At 43.9% G+C, this 24,657-nt stretch overlaps 1 protein-coding gene across 11 annotated transcripts in view; it reads left to right on the top strand.

Annotated features, from left to right (window-relative positions):
- The window catches only part of NBEA (neurobeachin), a 634,796-nt gene that overhangs the window by 602,588 nt on the left and 7,551 nt on the right, over positions 1-24,657 (top strand). For all 11 annotated transcript variants that reach the window (XM_088460223.1, XM_088460224.1, XM_088460216.1 and 8 more), the window contains 5 exons: positions 6,114-6,306; positions 7,987-8,058; positions 8,592-8,747; positions 9,233-9,403; positions 20,303-20,404. In XM_088460223.1, coding sequence (XP_088316349.1) covers positions 6,114-6,306; positions 7,987-8,058; positions 8,592-8,747; positions 9,233-9,403; positions 20,303-20,404 — 694 coding nt within the window. The remainder of the gene's footprint in view (positions 1-6,113; positions 6,307-7,986; positions 8,059-8,591; positions 8,748-9,232; positions 9,404-20,302; positions 20,405-24,657) is intronic.

Raw genomic sequence — 24,657 nt, 5'->3', positions numbered from 1 at the left:
TCATAACCGGGCATGTTATCAGAATTAGACAATGAGCCCTGTCACCAGCACAGCCCACTCTCCTGGAACTTCTGTCAGACTCCCGAATTTGGGGGAGAATAACCCAGCTCCTGGGAGAGTGGGCAATTCTTCAGCAACCCAAAGGGCAAAACCACTTCTCAGGTGAAGTGGGCGAGACAAAGGCCATGATGATTCAATTAACTATGACTCAGATCATCGCGGCCCAGTCCTCCACGAAGCAAAGTCAGGAACCATGGCAAAAGATTCACGGCTCCCTGTCCCCATCATGCACACCTGTACCTCCCTGTCCATATCCCTCCCGTAGAGGGATTTGCCGAAGTCGTAGGTATTCATTACTCTGTCTGCAATTATTTTGTACTTGGCAAATTTAATTGTGCTCTCTTTTCCCACGTTCTGGCGTAGCAGACCACGTGGCATCTTCCAATTCAACAATAATAATATACCGACGCACAACTATAGTGGATACAGGAGTGCATTGTGTTCGGGGACAGGAGCACATCCACTTCCCATATGCAATGCACCCCTGCATCCACTATAGCCAGGTCACCCCCACCTCAGAGACTCACAATCCCCCAAATGCTATATTGGAGGTCCCCCTGAGCATGTGCCGGACTGTGCATTTTCAGAAGAGCCCTATTTAGAACAGAAAAGCTGGCCCGGGAGGCGAGAACAAGATTGTCGTGCCCCAGCCCAAATTATTTTACAGGTCTTGGCAATGTACTTTTCGGCCCCTTAGAATAATAATAATATATCAACTCCCACATAGATAGACCTGCTGAAAGTTTATCCATAATATAATGGAGAACCAAGTTCCAACACAATCTACTGGTAGAATTGCACAATGGACTAAAGGAGAGATTTATCAAACCAATACGTTTCTAGCTATCACTTTATAGCTTGTATTAGAGAAATGATAACTTGATTCTGATTGTTTGCTATGGTCATCACCTCAACTTTTAATTTTTAGAAGATATGATAAAGCTCCCCTGGTGAAAAATCATCATGTAAAGCTTTTGTTTGGTATTAGACTTTGAAGCCCAAGACAGGAGATGGCAGCGGAGGCGGAGCCTATGGTATTTAGTGTTGCTTCTCATTGGCTCCAGTGACTGTCTCCTTTATTCAGACACTGACGAGGCAGATAATGATAGCGTTTATAGGATCTCTTTGGTGATTTCACCTCATAGCTGGTCACTACCTCCTTGCTTGTCAACTCTTGGCAGTTAAAAAGACCTGTTAAAATGCTAAGTGGTCTATTCATGGTATTAATTACCGGGGTCAGACCCCGATAGTTAACATTCTAACTCGCTGCGGAATCCGGAGCAATTCAGCATTGCCTCGGCGGGGTGACAGCTGATCCGACTATCAGCTGTCCCATGAGCGGCTTCATTGATTCTTTCAGAGCAGTGACGCTAGTGCGCACAAGAGCCCCGACGTCCAGCGGAAGCAAAGGTGTAGCCATGGCGCCCAGAGCATGTGTGTGCTACCGCCGCCCCCCCCCCAAGTGTGCCAGGTAAGGGTAAGGGGCATGTCAAGCATGTAGCGGCAAACTACACGAAAATAAACATTAGGGACTTTCAAACTAGGGCATGGAGGGCTAGATATATTCCAACCCACTGAAGTAATGCCACTAATAAAATATATACAACAGGAATATAACATTAATATAGGCAATGTTACATTATATTTACTGTAATATAATGCACCCCATTCACATTAAGCCACATATAGTGCTCAAAATTTCAATGCTACACAATAGTGCCCCTAATTCATATTACACTACACAGTAGTGTCTGTGTAGCTTATTCACATTATTTAACACAGAAGTGCCCCTTATTCATGTTATGCCGTAGTAGCGTCCCTTATTCTCATTGTGCCACACAGAAGTGCCCCTATTCACATTACGCCACACACAGTCGTGTCCCTTAATCACATTATGCCACACAATTGTGCCCCTTATTCACGTTGTGCTACACAGTAGTGTCACTTATACATATTATGCCACAGTAGTGCCTCTTATACACCTTAAGCCACAGTAGTGCCCCTTATTGGCATATGGCATCAGAGCAGTCAGGCGTGGCCTCACCAGACTCACCGTTCAGGCTGCTCCATGAGCCATGGGTGCTGCAACCTGGGCTCTCAGCAGCAGCACCAGGCACAGGCCTCTACTCAGCAACATGGACACAGCCGCCATGTTCTCTCCTCCTGTGTGACTGATGCTCAATCTGTGCAACCCAGGACAGCTGATGTCAGGACCAGGGTGGGAAGTGGGACCCAGGTCAGTGGAGGCAAAGAGGAGAAACCTGGGGGTGATGATGGGAGAGGACCGCCTCCTCCACCCTCTTTACTATTGTTCGTGGCTCCATCCCTCCTCACTACTGCTCAGTCCCAGAGCTTCATAAAGATCTCACAGGGCCCTAAGCAAAATAACATCTCGAGATCCATATTAATGTATATATAAATAGATACAGTATATAAATTCCTCACACAGCTCTCCCACCCTCAATCAGATATCCCCCTCACATAGCTCCCCCCATGCCTCACACAGACCCTCTCAAACACACACACAGCTCTTCTTCCTCACCCAGCTCTCCTCCCCTCAAGCACACACAGCGCTCCTCCCTCACTCAGCCCCCCTTCACAAACACAGCTCTTACCACTCACTGAGATTCCCCTCACTCAGCTCACCTCTTCACGCAATACCCCCTCCCCACAAACACACAGATCCCTCAAAAACACAGCTCTCTCCATTTACTGAGATCCCCTCTCATTCAGTTTACCCCTTCACACAATATCCCCTCCCCTCAAATCCACACAGCTCTCCTCAATCAGTCTGATCTTCCCTCCTACCACAGACCCTCCCCACACACACACAGCCCTCCTCCCTTCAGACACAAACAGGTGTGCCCCCCCCTTTCTTACTCTACTCCTATGTGCCCTCCTCACTTTCACAGGGCGCAGGAGATCAGTCAACCGAAGGGGGGCGGATCACCTGCTGAATCTGAAACAGAGAGAGATCAGTGACTCCATACTGGGGGCATGGTTTGGGTGGAGCTGCAGGTGGTTGCTCCGCCCACACCAGGCTCTCTGTCTGGAGTCCCTGATCTCTCTATGCACTTTAGGCTCTGCAGTTGATCTGCCCCTCATCGGATACTTGATCTCCTGCGCCTCGGCCAGAACAGGCACCAGGAGTACGAGGTCCACTGGGACCACCCTTGCTAGGCCCCTGGGCAGAAAGAGCTGGACAGGGGCAGAGGGATACGAAAAGATTTCTCTTCGCAACCCGGGACTCCTTCCCATTTGGAAGAAGCGGGTTGCGAGCCCGGAGCGGGAGCACTCGCCATCTGAAGATGGCGAATGCTTCTGCACTCAAGCTCCGAAAATATTGTATTTTTGAAGCTTGATGTATTCTGTCCCCATACTAGTGTATGGGGACAGCGGGCCATTCCGCCAGACCAAGGTAAGCAGGAGATATCTCTGATACTAGTGTATGGGGACAGTGGGCCATTCCGCCAGAGGAAGGTAAGTAGGAGATATCTGTAATACTAGTGTATGGGGACAGTGGGTTATTCCGCCAGAGGAAGGTAAGCAGGAGATATCTGTGATACTAGTGTATGAGGACAGCGGGCCATTCCGCCAGAGGAAGGTAAGCAGGAGATATGTGATACTAGTATATGGGGACAGCGGGCCATTCTGCCAGGGGAAGGTAAGCAGGAGATATCTGTGATACTAGTGTTGGGGACAGCGGGCCATTCTGCCAGGGGAAGGTAAGCAGGTGATATCTGTGATACTAGTGTATGAGGACAGTGGGCCATTCCGCCAGGGGAAGGTAAGCAGGAGATATCTGTGATACTAGTGTTGGGGACAGCGGGCCATTCTGCCAGGGGAAGGTAAGCAGGAGATATCTGTGATACTAGTGTATGAGGACAGCGGGCCATTCTGCCAGAGGAAGGTAAGCAGGAGATATCTGTGATTCTAGTGTATGGGGACAGTGGGCCATTCCGCCAGAGGAAGATAAGCAAGAGATATCTCTGATACTAGTGTATGAGGACAGCGGGCCATTCTGCCAGTGGAAGGTAAGTAGGAGATATCTGTGCTATCTCCTGCTTTACCTTCTTGATGAATGGCCCGAATACTTAATTTTTACAATTGCATGTAAAAATGTTCATAATTAGCCCCCTAAGAGTACAGTTGTGATAGAAAAGTACATGTGAAATATTAGTTACAGCCTCCCCAAAAAGAATGATGTTCCTATTTTCTATTGAATTAGTTGTGTGTGAACTAGATTCACTGGCGGTTCAGTGGTATATCTATAATGGGTGCAAGGTGTGCAGTGCTCATGGGCCTATTGGTCAAGCCAAGCCCAGCACAACACACTCTGCACCCATGTTATACCTGCTAATGATGACTTCAGAAAGTAGGCACTGACCCAGAAGTCTTTGCTGTCTTCCACGCATGCACCATCTTTCTGAAGACATAGAAAGAAAGATGGCGCTGACGGCAGCATGTATCGGGGGGAGGGGGCGCTGCATGTGCTAAAATGCCTCTATGGAGGTCAAGGTGTGTTCAGGCAAGCATTAATTAACTTGTGATTTAATCATTTTAAACAATTACATGTTTATTATATACTAATGATCTAGACAAATATTGCTTGTTTTTAAAGAGCCTCATATCATGCAACGCTGTGTATAGTACGTAATCATTCACAGCAGTCCCAGTCTTAGTGGCGCTTAGTCTGTATTCTCTAGCACACACACTGAGGACCCTGTTCAGAATCAAACCTATAGCCACAGATTCTGTGAGGATACAATGATGACCACTGTGCCACTATTCTGCCCAATATTATTAACATTACAAGTCACAAAAATTCAAGATTCACTAATTTCACTATACATATAAATAAATCTGACTGCTTCTGTAAAATGATGCAGGAGGAATCGTGTCAAGCGCTACCTGGTGCTTTATTGGGGAAACACTAAAAACATCAGGGGATTGATTGATAGTATATAGGGCAGTGGTCCCCAAGCTGGGTGCCGCAGGTTGGTGGTCCACTACAAAATCCTATAAACAGAAGTGCAGCCATGTCCTTGGCCACAAAATTGAACGATAACAGGTAAGTACACGTTACTTTTGCTGAGTATCTCGATAACAAAACGTTGTGCTGTGCTGTGAAAATTTGCTGATACTTTAGGAAGCTGCGATTCAAGAAAGTTTGGGAACCACTGATTTAGGGAAATTGTTAGTTCAGTGTTGGGGAGAGTGACAGCCAGTTATTTAGGGAATCTACAATCCAGTACTCACCAGCAATAGTGCTCTTTTCCCTTTTATAAATGGGTCCCATAGGGTAGGTAATATGGCCAAACTGCAGTACTTGTTCCTGTATGCATTTGTCCATCGGTATTACCTTGTTGTTGCTCACACTCTGACTTGGACTAAGCAGTGGTTGCACATAGTGACTGCAACAGACTAAACAAGTGACGCTACGGCTGATACTCAGCAAGTTTGTTATTTATGTCAACATGTGAGTCTTTATGTTGGTTATGTGCAAGAGCTCAGTACTGTAAACCATATAAATTGTGTGTGCCTAATGCCGCGTATCCACTACCCGACCATGAAGGACTGAACGATAACGATATCGTTCAGTCCTTCATTATACTGTGCAGTGCCCATACTGAACGATATGTCATTCAATGCAGGCATCCTCCCTCATCCCTGAACATGCACAACCTGACGATATCGTCAGGTTGACCGTCATGTTCGTTCGATGAGCGATGTCGAAAACGACCAGCGGGAGCACGCATCGCTGGTTGTTTGCGACATTTTTTTGGTCATCTATGAATGATGTCATTATCGTTCAATCGCTCATTTTAATCGCCTAGTGGATACGCACCTTATAGTGATGTCGCTGCATCTTAGTGGATAAATAAGTTGCAGTCTCATGAATCATTGCAAAATTTCTTCCAAATTGCAAAAAAAAAACTATTTCACAATGTCTGTTTCCACAGTATATAGATGATTGGTGCATTTTAACCTTGTTCTCCCCTAGAGCTGTTCACTAACACACGTTTCATCCCTCCCTCCTCTCTGTTCAACAGTGTTTCCTTCCGCAGAGTCCCCTTATGTTTAAGGATCAGATGCAGCAGGATGTTATAATGGTGCTGAAGTTTCCCTCAAACTCACCAGTCACACATGTTGCAGCGAATACTCTCCCCCACCTAACTATCCCTGCAGTGGTGACTGTCACATGTAGCAGGCTCTTTGCAGTGAATAGGTGGCACAACACTGTGGGTATGTACTGACATTTTTCACTCTATGCCAATTAGTGTAATCACATTGTGCACAAATGTCATATTGTATTTAGGATGCAGAAAGACTTCACCCAGGCATCACAATTTGTATCTGGAGCAGAATCTATTATTCCAAAAAGGTCCACACACACGGCTTTGTGGATAGAGTGCTGGGGTAGCAACCAATTTGAGTACAAAGGCTCCAACGTATGTCCAAAGAAGGGTGCACTCACCAGTCTTGTAATAACAGCAGCAGCAATTTTATTCTCAGAAAGCCATAAGCCTATTTACATCAATGTTTCAGTCCTCACCGGGACTTTTGTCAATAAATATATATATATATATATATATATATATATATATATATATATATATGATGTGTGTGTGTGTGTATATATGAAACACAAAATGTACACTATTAGAAGCACATGAGTACAGTAGCTGTTTAGCATTTTAGTAAAATAGCTTTTAATTCTAATTGTCACTGAATGTGGTTCTTATATCATTACAGTGTTAGCATTTTAGGATTTACCAGTATTTCTGCCAGGGGATGTCTCATGTCCAAATGTTGAGTGCAGAGATGCTCACTTTACTGTCCTTACCCCTAATTAACACAATTGTGTCAGTTCTGCTGCCAAAACCTCTTCCGTTTCCAGCACAGTGTAACTCGTCCTCAGTAGAGCTAATTGTCTAGTGAAAGATTCTACTGTGGACCTGGTTAGCTAAAGTTAAAGATCCATGTAATTTTCATTCATAAGACCACTACTACTAGACCGTCCACTGGGCCGGTGTTGTTTTCACGATGTGTGATATTGCCTATTATTTTCTGAGTTGGTATTAATTAATTAATGGTATATAATAGAGAGATTGTTGGTGCTTCTAGTTTTCCCCTTTTTGTTTTTTGGCCTTATACAGGGCCTAGTTGCCCTATTAATAAGGTATATGCTATTCTCTTGCGGCAATTGGCATAGCATACCAACAGAATCACAGCATAGGGGGATAAACACATGGACATATACATGTTTTCTCTGGAAAAACTCTCCATTATACAAACTGCTATCACCCAGCAATACAGATTCACCCCCAGTATATTGCCGTACTTAGCATGCACTTTACATTGCTGGTGTCAGGAAACATATCTGTTGTGGTGATTAGTTCCCTGTGCATTGTGTTTCCTTTGGGCCGGAGTTTCTCCACATAAAACCTGGCTATGTAACCCCTCTTGGCACATTGCTTCCCCTGAGATACACACACAACTAGAGCGCAGCAACAAACTCTTGTCAGGTTTTCCCCTGAGTGCCAAAATCACACCATGTTATACACACTCTTCTCTAAACCATATTAGGGGAAAATCAATGATAAACAGCTAAATAAGATCGGTGAGTCAGGATATTTTCCCTCCATTTTATATTTCAGTCACATGGACTTGCTGCACAATAAGTATATAGTATAATGGACCTTTGGTTTGAGATTATTAGATTGATACCAATGAACTAGTTAAAATCGATATGAATAATAATGTACTACCTCACAATGTGCGAGAGGCTGCTTTCAGGAGAGAGAGAGAACATATTTTATATTGTGGAAATCCAATGTATGGCCTGATATTTGCATGCCAGAGTAATGTATAACACGCATTCTATTCAGAGACATGACGTGATCATATTCACTTACCATGCAGGTCTGAGAGGAGCACCCGGCTACTCATTGGACCAAGCCCACCATCTTCCTATTGAGATGGACTCACTAATTGGTATGTATGGAGAATCAATTGTACTCTGTATTAATGACTACAACTATTTGTTTGGCTTTTTGACATTTATGAAGTAGTTATATATAGCTGTCTGTATTTGATCCGGTGGCTAAACAGCCGCCGAAATTACATACCGATTCCAACCAATTGTTATCACAAAGAAAACAGAATTGTCTTAATGAAGTCAGTGGTTCCTATGGAACAAATAAGTTGCATTCTATTTTTGGTTCAACATAAAAAGGCTACATTCCTGTGTAAGAGGGATGGGTATATATTAAGGTATAATTAAGTATTAGCCATAGACCTAAATGGAATAGAACAGAGAACGGAAAGGACGCTTGCTTGGATTTAATACTCAATACTACATAATTGTGGGTTTCCTAAGAACAGTATCCCTGTATCATGTGATAACTTATGGGTATTGCACAGTGTAATATTATGTGCACAAGGTATGCCTTACACAGGCATTATAATGTTAATATAGTGAATATTAGGTGGGAACATGTAGTTATTTTCATACATTTTTCCAATAGCCAATAACTCTGGCGTTACCAAACGTCAGATCACTGACCTTGTGGATCAGAGCATACAGATCAACGCACACTGTTTTGTGGTGACGGCTGACAATCGTTACATCCTCATCTGTGGCTTCTGGGACAAAAGCTTCAGGGTATACTCAACAGAGACAGGTAATGTTGTAACCAAATGGACTCCACATCTAATTCTGTGTCTAAGAATAAATGCGTGACATGGCGATCTAGAAGCTGCCGCAAAGTTACTGTTACACTGTGGGATAATGTGATCTTTTCTGAGATCGCCCAAGTACTGTATATTTTACCATGTTCATTATTTCAAGCGCAGTTGACTAATCCAGATTACTTTTTTTGTTTTCGGCATGAGGGAATTGCGTCACTGTGACGGACTTCTGTCTTTACTTGTTTGATGGTCTCTAGTGTATTGTTTGTTGTGTGGCTTCATAAACATTTTCTCCCAAGACTGGCAGAGTTCTGAGAACTTCTCGATTTATTATCAAGGGTCACACACTAGAGACAGATACTTCATGATTTTACTTTTAATATTTACCAATGCTTATTGCCATATTTAATAAATCCAAAAGTGTCTCTCAGTCCTTCGCACACAACAGGATGCTAATTACCTGTCCACATTTTTCTAGGAAAACTAACACAGATTGTGTTCGGGCACTGGGATGTAGTCACCTGTCTGGCGAGGTCAGAGTCCTACATTGGTGGCGATTGCTATATTGTGTCGGGGTCACGTGATGCTACATTGCTTCTCTGGTACTGGAGTGGGAGGCACCATATCATAGGAGACAATCCAAATAACAGTAAGTGCTACAGTACTGTTGGATACAATGAATTGCCTTCCATCCTACCAACGTACACTAAAAACACACCTTTTCATTAAAGCCTATCAGCCTTCCTTTGAACTCTCCACTTACCTCCTCACACTTCACTTTCTCTTCTTCCCAGTTTGCTCTCTAACCGTTCAACCTTCCCCTTAAGTTCTCATGGGCAAGGCCCTCTTTCCTCTTATTCTCCTCTTAGCTTTGTCCATGCCAGCTGTGTATGCCTTGTCTTGTGCCCAAGTCTAATTGTGTCTGATTCTGTATGCTTGATCTTAAGTCTGGTATATGCCTACTGAGTGCCCAACTGCCTTTGCCTCCCTCAGACTTACCATAGGTTGCCCAACAATATACAGTGAGTTCCCATACCCTCACTCCTTGTCCTCATCTTACCTAGTCGAACGTTTTATTGCTGTGTGTTGTTCCTAAGATATGTCTATTTAAATTGTGTTGTACTGATGATTTGTCAGATTACACTGTTACTATGTATATTCTTTGTGCGGAATAGTGTTGCGGGCACTTTGTGGCTTTTTAAAAATTAAAGATAACGCTCTAAGCAACTTAGGGCTTGTTGGATAACAATTAAAGATATGAAGTTTCACAGAGTAGGTTCAGTCCAATTAGTTAATAATATTAGTGCGAGCATATGAATGAAGAGATACTGATAAAACCCTTGGCGAAAGATTTGATTCCAAATGCTGTCATCTGGAGTTGCTTATAAGCGATATAATATGGAAGACGTGAATGTGAAAAAGCTGAGAGCTTATTATAATTAACTGGGCTAGGTGTTTGAATTTTTTTTGTTTTTTTTTTTCTAGATTTTCCTTTTTTATTTTATGACAGCCAAGACAACTAATTATCTGTTTTTGCTCTTGTGCATCCAATTAGCAAATAACGAGTATTTTAAGCATGTAATGTGCATAAGACATTTTTATCCTGGGTTGTTAAAATTGTATGTGTATTTCTTTTTATTTTGTAATAAAGCATAAACCATTGTACCTGAGTGATGCATCATAACCTAATTCAGTGTAGTTACACTTACTAGATGTGCTCAAAGATTTAAATTCTGTTTATAATCCAGATAATTTCAGGTAGTATTTAGTACATATAACTGTAAAATGGTTCTGTTGCCTACACACAGTCATGCAATTTGTGGGCTGTATTAACATTCATGTGAATGTAGGATGTGAATTCACTGGTAACCAGTACCTCATAAATAATAAGTCGAGGCTCATGAATATTTATCTGGCAGGGTCTCAGTGATGTCACTGGCTCCTAGTAATTTGATAGGTTGCATCATTCACCAATATGGAAACCTTCACTGTGTATCTGGGACAGGTCCACTGTAAATATAATGGCATAGCGCGATGTGAATGACTTGCTCAATGTTTTGTTGTGCTGCTTATTCTCCTCATGCGTCGAGAGATCTATGGAGAACATCTTTTACAGAGCAGGCAGTTTATTTTTTTAGGAACCAGTGACACGATCACATTTACTATTATACTGCTTGTGAATGTTTACTTTATGTTGCTGGTGCGAAGGACGTGCATAGGACGTCCATAGGTATATTATGAACTATTGTCATGTTCTAATGATTCAGTGGCCATTAAATTGCTTTGTTGCTCTGCGACAATTACTTTTTGTTCAGACCGACATGTTGAGGTTTTGTTAACCGTTATGAAGATAAATTGTTTTGTAACTGAATATTGAACTTTTGGTTGTCTCTATAAGTAATGCCATGATCAATAAACATTGACATTTACGTCAACAGAAGTCATCTTGTATGTATGTCACGGGGGGAGGGGAGTGTAGGGTCCTAGATTTAGCCTGTGTCACACTTACAATGAATGCTCTGTACAGTTTGTGCGGTCAATGAGTCTTTCCATTATTGGTTTGAGTATGTACAAATCTCAGTCTGTTGGTTTAAATTTATATTACAATAATCAACACTGTACAGATTTTAAGAGCTGGGTTTATTTATTACTGAGAGAAAAGCTGTTTCTCCAGCGATAAGACCCATAGGAGGTTCTTTCTGTCTACTAAAAGGTTACCCCGTCAGAGACACCCGATGAAATCTTGCCCTTGCATCCCGCAGAAAAGAAAATGCTTTCCTTTTTTTTTCTTTTTTTCTTTTTTAAAATAAAGCATTATAAAAACAAAATTAACATTCTAGATTAATACATTTTTTTTTTACTATTTTTTGTAAACTATTTATAATTTTATAAGAAAAAATTTCTTCTCTTTTTTTTTTTAATTATTTTTAACAAAGATGGAACTGGAAGCTGAAGTCCAGACTTCTAGTCCACTGCATATATATTAATATTTTGCTGGTAATACAAGGGTTCACTTACTATTTGTATTCAATTTAAAGGTTTTGCATGAATAAATGAGAAGTAGATGCTGTAATGGATGTTGTGTAGTTTGGCATTTTCAGTTAATTATATTAGGATCAGGACACTTAAATGCTTTTGCTTTTATTGATTGGTCTTTGAAAACAGTATTCCTGAAATAATCAGTAAATCTTACACGACAGTAATTAGATGATATATTGATATCACACACTGTGAAGTAAATAGGAGCACAAATTTCAGGAGTGCTCTGCAGAATATTTGCCTCATTTCGTAATTTGGGTGCAGAATTTGACAGGTGGAGTTTAGTCTTAAATGTTTTTGATTCAAGAAGCAGAATAGAGGTGGCACTGATGTCACCACGGCTCTATTTATAGACTATAAATTCTGCAAAATTCTAAATTTACAAGTTAAGTGCAGAACGACAATGGAAAAAGCATGTGAAGGCTGTGTGACTGGAATTTCGCACTGCTGCTAGACTACCCATAGTAAGAAATGAGCACTGCCAGATTAACAATGGGGGGGATTAGAGTACATCTCCAGGTCTCCACATAAAAAAGGCCCATAATCATGACAGTATGGTCTAGAGGTGTGGGCTAGTCTCCCAAAACCGGCTGCAGTCCCCCACTTCCATAGTGAAGTGGACGGTACAAGCAGTTGGTGACACGATTCATGTTAAATCAGGGCCCCATCCCCCGCTTCAGTGTCTGTAATCGCGGAATTGTCTAGCGAGGGAGGGGCAACGGTGACGTGATTGTGACACCACATCCCCAGCACCCTCCACATCTGTTGTGCCATGCTCCTGACAGTGCCAATCTGGCTGCCTTGTCCCAGAGGGCAGCCCAAAGGTCGGCAAGTATAATTGAGTAACTAATTTATTTCAGTTCCCCACCCGTCCTCAGTGCTATATTTAATCACAACCTCGATTTTTACCATGTCCCATCTTCATTAATAAATAAAAGTGATATTGCTGTTATCACCCGTTACTAATCTTAAATGGTGCTCCAACCAATCAGCTCCTAACTGTCATTTTTCTAACACAGGGGCAGATGTATGAAGCTCTGGAAAGTGATAAAGTGGAGAGTGATAAATGACCAGCCACTCAGCTCCCAACTGTCATGTTACAGGCTGTGTTTGAAAAATGACAGTTGGGAGCTGATTGGTTGGTCGTTGATCACTCTCCAGTTTATCACTTTCCAGAGCTTCATACATCTGCCCCATTGCCTGCAAAGTAACAGTTAGTAGCTGATTGATTGGAGCGGCGTTTAAGATTAGTAATGAGTGATAACAAGCATACCACTTGATAGTAAATGGGGCCTTTAGTTTTTATAATGTCCCCAGCATATCGTCTCCCCCAGGGGCGCCGACGAGGGGGGGGGCAGATACTAATTATCCAGGCCCGGGCTTGTTGGAGGGGCCTGGGTTTGACGCCGTCCGTCCGTCTCCCCCTCTTATTTGACAGCTGCAGTGGGAGACTGCTCGCTGCGGCTCAGCAGCAGTCTCCTCTGTCTGTGGGTCTGTGATCGTACCCCCCCTGGATTAGCGCTAGGCTGAGGGGCTCACAGCGTGCCTGAGCCGGCTCTTAACAGCCCTGGTCTCCCCCACAAGTGTTTAGTATTGCCTACACCAGAGGTTCTCAATCACGGTCCTCAAGGCTCCCCAACAGTTCATGTTTTAGAGATATCCATGGTTGAGCACAGGTGACTTAATTAGTACCTCAGTCAATTTTATTTAAACACCTGTGCTTAACCATTGATATCACTAACACCTGAACTGTTGAGGAACCTTGAGGACCGCGTTTGGGAGCCTCTGGCCTACACTAAGGCCCAGATTTATCAACGAGTGATATTCTTGTTACCGCTTGCTACTAATCTTAAATGGTGCTCCAACCAATCAGCTCCTAACTGTCATGTGTTTGAAAAATGACAGTTAGGAGCATATTGGTTGGAGCATCATTTAAGATTAGTAACGAGTGATAACAAGAATATCACTCGTTGATAAATCTGGGCAGAAGTCTTATCTTATTTAATGTTTATTATTATTTACTGTTATTAGTGGTGGCTGTGGCTTGTGACAAGCTGTGCATGGTATGTTTTATATATTCTTGAAGCCTCTGGAAGTATGTGTCTGTTGTAACATTCCACTGCACATAGCCTTTAATACCCTTTTCTTATCCTAGAAATTATATCAAGAAAACTATATTTACAGCCTAACAAAAAAGATAAAAGAAAATGCATTACATTTTTAAAAATGCTTACAGATCTTACAAAGAGCTGGGCCAATGTGCCACCTTGCTGGTAAAAACGGTACTTTGCAACAGTGCTAATAATAGCATAGTAGAAATATAAAACCTATAGGAAGGCCTATTTCATTCTCCCAGAAACAGTGGATCCAATAATTCACCCGACATATCACTAGCAGATGATGCTATGGCAGAGCAGAAGGGGAGAGGGGGGAACAAAAGCGATCACTGAAAAACAAGCTTTCACAAATCCAGAAAGCAATTTGAAAGTGCTAAAAATTAATTTGCACAGTTTAATTGGAAGCAGTCTCCATCCTGAACGACGGCAGAGGAGCCCAGGCAGCCTGTGCTACAGGGTGATTGAATTTTTTGTCAGGTAGGTATGTCGGAATCGCCTGCTTATCCTCCTGAGCCTTTCTGTGCAATATATTACGTTCAATCTCTGACTGGTGTTCTTTAAAAGGATCAATGCTATTCATATTATGTCCCCAGTGCCTGTAATTTCATTGATCCTGGGACTTCACCTGACATTTCTCATTACTTTACTTCCAACAGGATACTCACCAAAGGTGTAGGCTTCAGTTTCTCTGGGTGAATTACAGCTATTTCAAAAAGGGACGTTCTCACCGGCTTTATAGTGTATGTTCCAGCACACATGTTCCATATAAATCCTATATTTCTTTGTGCAATAGGATTATTGTATGCTTTCTGCCATTTTTTATTTAAAAATCGCTTTACCTTAATCCTTCTGTACTTCACAGAAATGAATCCTGTGCTAAAAGAAAACTGCGCCCTACTTATAGTTGGGGAATATCGATACATAATTTTGCAGTAATTGTCAAGAATAAAATAGTGGCATAATTTAAAGACATAGTCCAATGTATCTAAGAGCACATGAGTCTCTGTAATCTTATTAGGGATTATTTGGATTCACACCTGAACCAACTAGTCCCCTGACATGCTCATGCACACATCAGGGCAGTTGGTGGATCTTTAAGAGGACTTGCCCAGTCTCCTTTCCCCATGCTAAGCATGCCCACCAGGCTGGTGGATGGGATGTTAATGTAACACTAGGGCAACTCCCTCGCACTCTACATTTGGGTCTTGTCAGAGTCTACAAATTAATTAAGGATTCCAAAATCATGTCCTGTGGATTGATTTAGCGTTTCCCTTAAGGTATTTGGAGAATGGCCCAAACACACTATTACACTATTCACAGCATGTCACTTTTTCCACATTTTGTTATGTTACAGCCTTATTCCAAAATGGAATAACACACAATAGCCCATAATGACAACGTGTAAAAAGTTGTTTTTTTTAGATTTTTGCAAATTTAATAAGAAAAAAAAAAAAACTAAGAAATCACATGTACATAAGTATTCACAGCCTTTGCTCACTACTTTGATGCACCTTTGGCAGCAATTACAGCCTCAAGTCTTTTTGAATATGATGCCACAAGCTTGGCACACCTATCTTTGGGCAGTTTTGCCCATTCCTCTTTGCAGCACCTCTTAAGCTCCATCAGGTTGGATGGGAAACGTCGGTGCACAGCCATTTTCAGATCTCTCTACAGTTGTTCAATCGGATTCAAGTCTGGGCTCTGGCTGGGCCACTCAAGGTCATTCAGAGTTTTCCTGAAGCCACTCCTTTGATATCTTGGCTGTGTGCTTAGGGTCGTTTTCCTCCTGAAAGATGAACCGTCACCCCAGTCTGAGGTCAAGAGCACTCTGGAGCAGGTTTTCATCCAGGATGTGTCTGTACATTGCTGCAGTCATCTTTCCCTCTATCCTGACTAGTCTCCCAGTTCCTGCTGCTGAAAAACATCCCCACAGCATGATGCTGCCACCACCATGCTTCACTGTAGGGATGGTATTGGCCTGATGATGAGCGGTGCCTGGTTTCCTCCAAACATAACGCCTGGCATTCACACCAAAGAGTTCAATCTTTGTCTCATCAGACCAGAGAATTGTGTTTCTCATGGTCTGAGAGTCCTTCAGGTGCATTTTGGCAAACTCCAGGTGGGCTGCCATGTGCTTTTTACTAAGCAGTGGATTCCGTCTGGCCACTCTAAGCCTGATTGGTGGATTGCTACAGAGATGGTTGTCCTTCTGGAAGGTTCTCCTCTTTCCACAGAGGAATGCTGTAGCTCTGACAGAGTGACCATCGGGTTCTTGGTCCCCTCCCTGACTAGGGCCCTTCTCCCACGATCGACGGCCGGCCAACTCTAGGAAGAGTCCTGGTGGTTCCGAACTTCTTCCATTTATGGATGATGGAGGCCACTGTGCTCATTGGGACCTTCAAAGCAGCAGATATTTTTCTGTACCCTTCCCTAGATTTGTGCCTCGAGACAATCCGGTCTCGGAGGTCTACAGACAATTCCTTGGACTTCATGCTTGGTTTGTGCTCTGACATGCACTGTCAAGTGTGGGACCTTATATAGACAGGTGTATGCCTTTCAAAATCATGTCCAAACAACTGAATTTACCACAGGTGGACTCCAATTAGGCTGTAGGAACATCTCAAGGATGATCAGTGGAAACAGGATGCACCTGAGCTCAATTTTGAGCTTCATGGCAAAGACTGTGAATACTTATGTACATGTGATTTCTTAGTTTTTTTCTTAATTACATTTGCAAAAATCTCCAAAAAAACTTTTTACACATTGTCATTTTGGGGTATTGTGTATAGAATTTTGAGGACAAAAATTAATTTATACCATTTTGGAATAAGGCTGTAACATAAAAAATGTGGAAAAAGTGAAGCACTGTGAATACTTTCTGGATGCACTGTATGTATGTGTGTGTATATATATATATTAGGGATGTGCAGGCTCAGATTAGTTTGATTTTGCACGCCAGGTTCGGATTTTTTCCCTCCAAAAAACGGGACTCAGAAAGAGGCAAAACATCATCTTTCATGGACAAACATGATCATTCCTGGAATAAAGACCTTAACCCCCTAGTATGTCTTCTGGGATCCAATGTTACCACTCTGTGAAGTTTTCATCTAAATTATGTGATGTCGTCCGAATCCATCCAGTGGAAGGCCCAGAACAGGCTCCTGGGGTCAAAGTTCTGCCCAGAACACTCCGCCGTGAGGGCCAGCTGGCACCCCAACCACTTCATTAGGCATCCGAGACCAATTGCCACCCTTCTGTGAAGTTTTCATCCAGATCCATCCAGTGGAAGGCCCAGAATAGGTTCCCCAGGTCAAAATTCTGCCCAGCATCCCCAAATCAAATTTCTGCCCAGCGTACACCAACGGGAGGTTTCGACTGGGACCTCAACCCCATAGTATGTCTTCTGAGTTCCAAAATTACCACTCTGTGAAGTTTTCGTCCAAATCCATCCAGCGGAAGGCTCAGAACAGGCTCCCCGAGTCAAATTTCTGCCCAGCGTACACCAACGGGAGGTCCAACTGGGACCCTAGCACCCCTTAAACCTCGCAAGGATCCAACCGGACCACCTCGCGTTGGTTTCATTCCAATCGGTGCAGGGGTGTCCGAATGCATAACCGGACAGACAACAAACAAACAAACAGCCCAATGAACTTTATATATAAGATATACTTTCAAGACATGATCTAGTGACTCGCACATGTACACTTTGAATGGATGGCATCTTTAGATTGTAATAAAAACGATTGCAACTTGGATATATATTTATCTAGCTTTATTTATGCTATTAACATAGGTACACACTATAAGATTATCTGTCGGGTTTGTTCCCAAATACTGGAAAACGGACAAAAATGGTCATTCAGACAATTTGATTAGTAAATCCGTTCGGTTTAACCAATTTGTCAGAACGACCATTTTTATCCATTTTCTGGCGTTTGGGAGCAAATGGTCCAATTTTCATTCCAATCAGCCAGATTGGACAGATAATCTTATAGTGTGTACCTAGCTTTAGCCTGTGCATAAGGGGTATTTTGCATGTCTCGCACACAAGCCAGTAAATGAGGATAATATCCCCAATTTACTGGTATAGCAGAGTGACGAGAACACTTTTTTGTTCCACCTTATCCTCACCATAATAATTAAGTGACATACTGTATAAAGCGTTGCATTTTCTCATGTCACCAGACAGGCCTGGTATTATTCTGTTAGAAGAAATGCTCAAAACATGCTTTATTTGTTATCTATCTTTTCTGTAAGATGTCTATTTCTGTCATTGTAATGTCAATTATGCCCAACCACTCCTTACTAGTAAACTCACCTAGGGCTCTATTTATTAAAATAATTTTTACTAAAATAAAGTGAAAAAGGGTGTTTTCACACCCTTTTCACATTATTTTAGTTTCACCTATAGTTATTACAGGGCAGTTGGAGTAGAATTAGTAAAATTCTACTCCAACCCCTAATTATCACTTATTTTTAGTAAAGCAGATCGCACTTCCCATAATTGTAATGGGAAATGTGATCCGGCCATAGTTACTAAAAATAAATTGTAAAAAAATACCGGGGGAAGCCCTGTGATAATAACGCCACCTGGAGGTGGCGTTATCCAGGGTCTCCCCCGGTTACCGGGCTCCCACTCTGCTCTAACGGGGAGAGCAGAGGCAGGAGCCGGTACCAGTAATCAGCTGTGTGGTCTAAACAGACCGCAAGCTGATTGATGTAAAAAAAAGAAAAAAAAAATTGAAACATTTTTTTTTTACTTACCTGAATCCAGGGACCGGTGATCGGATGGCTCCTCTCCGGTCAGCTGGTCTCCCACAGTACACTGCTGCCCGGTCATCAGGTGATCGGGTCCCAGTGCAGTATGGGAGATCACCTGATCGGGAAGCCCGGAGAAGATCACCGGAGGCCAGGAGGATGCAGGTAAGTGTAATGAAGGGAGGGGGGTGTCGCGGGGGGGAGGGAGGGCCGCGGGGTACCGCGATCGCAGGGGGCGGGGCTTAGCGTCGGTGGGGGGTAGCAGCGACAGTGGGTTGGCGCATGCACGGGCTCTTAGTCGCGGTATTTTTTCAGAAAATACCGCGACTAGAGTGCGGATGGGATCCGCAGGGACAGAGCTTTATCGCAAGCTCTGTCCCTGCAAGGGATTTATAGTAAATCCCTGTGATATTGCCTGAATTCGCAATGCGAATTCACTCGGTAATATCACACTACAATCCGCATTACAAATGCGGATTGTAGTAAATAGAGCCCCTAGTATTGTATAATACTATAACAGGTGAGTATATGTAAAACACCCCTTATGCACAGGCTAAAGCAAGGTACACACTATAAGATTATCTGTCCAATCTGGCTGGTTGGAACACAGTTTTTCTTGTGTCAAATTTCAAATCCTGTATTCTTCCAAATCTCTCCTACACTTAGGACCTAATATGATTTCTTAAAAAAATAATGATGCACTGCATTTTACTGTCCCCATCTGACCCTCTATATAGCTAGGTGGTCACACTTCTGCTGAATTGGTTAAGCCTGGAGCAATAAGGTTTCAATTCCCAATAGATTCCCTTCACCTGAAGCCCTTTTTGTTCCTTAGCCTTTAGCCCTTTGCCACATCTATCATTTAAGATGTGACAGTATGCATGGCTGAATTCTGAATGATCGCTGCAGTGCTTGGCATCTGTCTCTTGGAAGGATGAAGCGTTCATCTTCCTTTAAGATTTATCCATTGTCTTTTTGTTCTGGTCTGAAAATAAAATGCTTTACTTTTTTTTTTTTGGATGGTGGAGGTGTGGGGGGAGGGGGGTGCAGTTTGCTTTTAAAGTATTCATATTGATATTATATTGGAACCTGCCTTATTCAGCTTTTTTTTACTGCAGCATCCTAAATAGTTTACAGCAGAAATGTATATTCTTAATCTGAAGTAAATATTTATTTGTAATGTGGAGTCACATTTGACAGAATAGAAGGCTGGCGGCCATTTTGTTCCTGGCACCTGGGTACATTGTTCTCTATACTGTGAAACTGCTGCTTGCTTCTAGCCCTAGTATAATAAGACCTATCAGAACTGCATCTTCTTTTTTCTACTCTTTATGTAAGCGGTACTTTAGTTGGTAAGTGTAAAGATCATGTATTGCTCTGTATTTTTATCTGTCTCTATCCTCGTAATACTTGTGTAAGTTATTGCAGTGTGATTATCAGTTTGTGAAGTACAGCCAGACAGAAACGTAACAATTATCATATACTTGATTTTAGCCGCAGTTCCCAACTGTACGTTAAATTGCCTGAATTGTCTGGATCTTTTTCTTTTTTTATTTCTATTCAGTAATAGCTGCAAAAGACCAGTGTTGCTTAAATGTGCTAATGGTTTTACTCCCCAATCCCCTGTTTTTCAGGTGATTACCCTGCTCCAAGAGCAGTCCTTACAGGACATGACCATGAGGTCGTCTGTGTATCGGTATGTGCAGAACTAGGTCTGGTCATCAGCGGAGCTAAAGGTTTGTACAATATTTAATTTGTCTGTTTTTCCTTCAAATAGCTAAGAAGGTGCACACTCTGGTGGGGGCTGAGAAGGTGCACACTCTGGTGGGGCTGAGAAGGTGCACACTCTGGTGGGGCTGAGAAGGTGCACACTCTGGTGGGGGCTGAGAAGGTGCACACTCTGGTGGGGGCTGAGAAGGTGCACACTCTGGTGGGGGCTGAGAAGGTGCACACTCTGGTGGGGGCTGAGAAGGTGCACACTCTGGTGGGGGCTGAGAAGGTGCACACTCTGGTGGGGGCTGAGAAGGTGCACACTCTGGTGGGGGCTGAGAAGGTGCACACTCTGGTGGGGGCTGAGAAGGTGCACACTCTGGTGGGGGCTGAGAAGGTGCACACTCTGGTGGGGGCTGAGAAGGTGCACACTCTGGTGGGGGCTGAGAAGGTGCACACTCTGGTGGGGGCTGAGAAGGTGCACACTCTGGTGGGGGCTGAGAAGGTGCACACTCTGGTGGGGGCTGAGAAGGTGCACACTCTGGTGGGGGCTGAGAAGGTGCACACTCTGGTGGGGGCTGAGAAGGTGCACACTCTGGTGGGGGCTGAGAAGGTGCACACTCTGGTGGGGGCTGAGAAGGTGCACACTCTGGTGGGGGCTGAGAAGGTGCACACTCTGGTGGGGGCTGAGAAGGTGCACACTCTGGTGGGGGCTGAGAAGGTGCACACTCTGGTGGGGGCTGAGAAGGTGCACACTCTGGTGGGGGCTGAGAAGGTGCACACTCTGGTGGGGGCTGAGAAGGTGCACACTCTGGTGGGGGCTGAGAAGGTGCACACTCTGGTGGGGGCTGAGAAGGTGCACACTCTGGTGGGGGCTGAGAAGGTGCACACTCTGGTGGGGGCTGAGAAGGTGCACACTCTGGTGGGGGCTGAGAAGGTGCACACTGGTGGGGGCTGAGAAGGTGCACACACTGGTGGGGGCTGAGAAGGTGCACACTCTGGTGGGGGCTGAGAAGGTGCACACTCTGGTGGGGGCTGAGAAGGTGCACACTCTGGTGGGGGCTGAGAAGGTGCACACTCTGGTGGGGGCTGAGAAGGTGCATTCTGGGGTGGGAGCTGGGAAGTTGCATTCTGGGGTGGGAGCTGGGAAGGTGCATTCTGGGGTGGGGGCTGGGAAGGTGCATTCTGGGGTGGGGGCTGAGAAGGTGCATTCTGGGGTGGGGGCTGAGAAGGTGCATTCTGGGGTGGGGGCTGAGAAGGTGCATTCTGGGGTGGGGGCAGGGAAGGTGCATTCTGGGGTGGGGGCAGGGAAGGTGCAATCTGGGGTGGGGGCAGGGAAGGTGCATTCTGGGGTGGGGGCAGGGAAGGTGCATTCTGGGGTGGGGGCAGGGAAGGTGCGTTTTGTGGTGGCTGGGAAGCTGCGTTCTGTGATGGGGGCTGGGGGAAAGTGCATTCTGTGATGGAGGATTGGCAGTAACAGAATACATACTAGTCTCTTAGTTCACTCACATGGGCATTCAATACCATTTTTATTTTATTTTATTTTGTTTCATACTGCCCCAGTGAAGGGATCGGATTTTGATGAAATTCTTCCTCCATAAATGGGGACTATATTAAGCAGTCTGGGGATTTACATGCATTTTCCCAGATGATTCGCTTACAAGCTATTTTGTCCCTGTCTGACACAAGTGAACATACTCCGATCCTTTGATTGGATTTTCCCCTGAGCAGGCTTTAGTATACGGTTTCATTTAGCGTGTTTTTCTAAATAAGAGGACAGATGTCAGAAGCGCTCCAGGAAATCTCTGGATTGCACTTTACACCTAAGCTGCTGGTTACTTTGATCAGGGTCCACCTTCTTTACAGCAGGACACGCCTGATACTGTCTACGCTAATATGTATTTCTTATAAGCTGCTGCTTTCATTCTAAATATCAGCTTTTAGTTTAATGGCAAATCTCCTATTCTTTCTGTCATTACTCTAGCTTGTTCACATGAATACTCTCAATCACTGGAACCCTGTATATTCATTTTTCTTTTTACTATAGTATTTATTTAGCCATCACTGTTGTGTAGGTTTCACCTGTGTGTTTTCCCTAAGCATCACAATCACTGTCTTAAGGGGCACATCCACTAGACGATCTACTCCCTGTCCAATCTCTAAACGATTTTCCCTTGATTTTTTCCTTTGAAATTTTATCTTTCAGTCTGAAAGATTTGCAAACTATCTTTAATAGATCAAGTGAAATTGACCTGTATGTTCAGTCGACTGACGAGACGATCAAACGACCAGCGGGAGCGCGCATCGTTGATCGTTAACGACCAACCACTGCACGATTTATAAACGATTGAACGATAACGACATCGTTATCGTTCAATCGCCTGCTAAAATCGTGTAGTGGATGCCCCTCTTTAGTAGTTCTACTCCTGCTAAATATTTTGACGGTTTGTTTGACTTATTTGCTATACTGTGATATTTAATTGCAATGTACAGTTAACACTAAGGTTTATGGTGATACAGCTGGCCATAACAATGCTAGAAAGCCACCTATTGCCATGATTTATACATAAAATCTCCCTGCCCCAGTGAGTGATGCCCAGTGGCTTTGGCCGGGAGTGGTTAGGCTTAGTCTTCTGCTTCACTTGACCAGTCTCAACGAATATGTGCATGCGTGACCAAGCTAAGCCAGTCCATGCGTGCACAATGCTTTTTGTTCCACTTAGTGAATGAATGAATTAAGTAAATTCAAAGTAAAATAAAAAATGTAAAAACATTAGCTATTTAAAATATGCTTGATTCTAGGAGTAAAACATGTTTCCGCCCCCATTTTCTTCTGCTACCAGAAGAAGAATTAATGAAGAAAGATCCTTGTTTGATAGGCAGATTCTGCCATTCGGTAGCGCTGCTATTGCCAGCAGTGTCCATTATGTATATAGCGCATACATATTCCACAGCGCGGTGCAGAGAATATTTCTGTCATTCACACCAGTCCCAGCCCCAGTGGATCCTACAATCTATATTCTCTATCACCATGGACACACACACACATGCACTAGGGTTGCGTTTTTTCACAGACTAGACTTTTTGGTGCCCTGTGCCAGAAAAAGCATTGGCGCCCACCCCCACCTATTTTTCAACTGGAGAAATAAGACATGCGCCCGAAAAAGTGGCATGGTCTCATCTCATGAGGAAGGGCCATAACAAATCTGATTTATCCTGTGATGATGATAAAGGGGTACCGATCCCGTTTTCCCACTGTTATCCAGGTGTGAATCCAATGGCTGCATTGATGATACACAATAATTATGCAGTATAACACCAGCTGTAGATGTAGGAGGGCGCTGGTGAAGCTGCACCTGCAGCAGGATTTGTCCGTCAGAACAGCCGTGTAGAAACCTGCAGCCGGCAGTGTAGATCACCCACTGAAGGTATAGAAAAAGTACTGCTTTTAGTGTATATGCAGCAAATATCAGTGGCATGGAGATCCGTGTATCATACTTGCCGACATTCTGGCTGCCCCTTCCAGGAGGGATCAGACAGATTGGCATAGCAGGGGGGCGTGGCTGGCATAGGGGGGCATGGACAGACATCTTACCAGGCATTTGTGGGCGGAGCGGGGGCGAGGCTACACGATCGCATCATTTTGTCCCCGTCCCCGCTACACAATGCCGGTAATCTCTACATTGTGTAGCGGGGACGGGCCCAAAATGATGCGATTCAGCATGAATCGCGTCATGGGCCACTCTCACTGCAGGGGATCCTCTTATAACTGCGGTGGGCCAGGAGCTGTACCCGATTTTCGGGCGGCTCCAGGCCGAATTGGGAGGATAGGCAAGTATGCCGTGTATGTAACCTGTGCCAGCACCTTGACTCACTGGCAAGGGTACTCGAGGTGCTGGTAACACTTGGGTCTGGAATCGGTGGCTGTGTTCAGGTCTGCCATCAGAAATTATGGTGCAGATAGCTCCATGTGTAAGGCGTCTCACTGCCATGTGAGAAGTGGTAGGTTTGAGTCCCAGGTATGACTATATTTTGAAATGTGTTTGTTAAATAAAAGAGGATGTGACTGAAGGTGCTTGGGAGTTGCCAGATGGAGGGGGAGTCAGCCAGGGAGGAGATAGGGGCAGCCAGGAGATGCCGGCGATACAAGAAAAGGAAGCTACAAGTCAATGATTAGAGACAGAAAATGAACAGGCCTGAACAGCGCCCCCTGCCCTGCAGTGTCCTATGCCGTGGCACATGTCGCACCACCCTAGTTACGGCCCAGCGTTTTTTGTTT

This window comes from Taudactylus pleione, unplaced genomic scaffold, assembly GCF_031769625.1.
Source record: "Taudactylus pleione unplaced genomic scaffold, aTauple2 ptg000043l, whole genome shotgun sequence".
NCBI lineage: Eukaryota > Metazoa > Chordata > Amphibia > Anura > Myobatrachidae > Taudactylus > Taudactylus pleione.
This window is presented reverse-complemented; position numbering and strand designations above follow the sequence as displayed.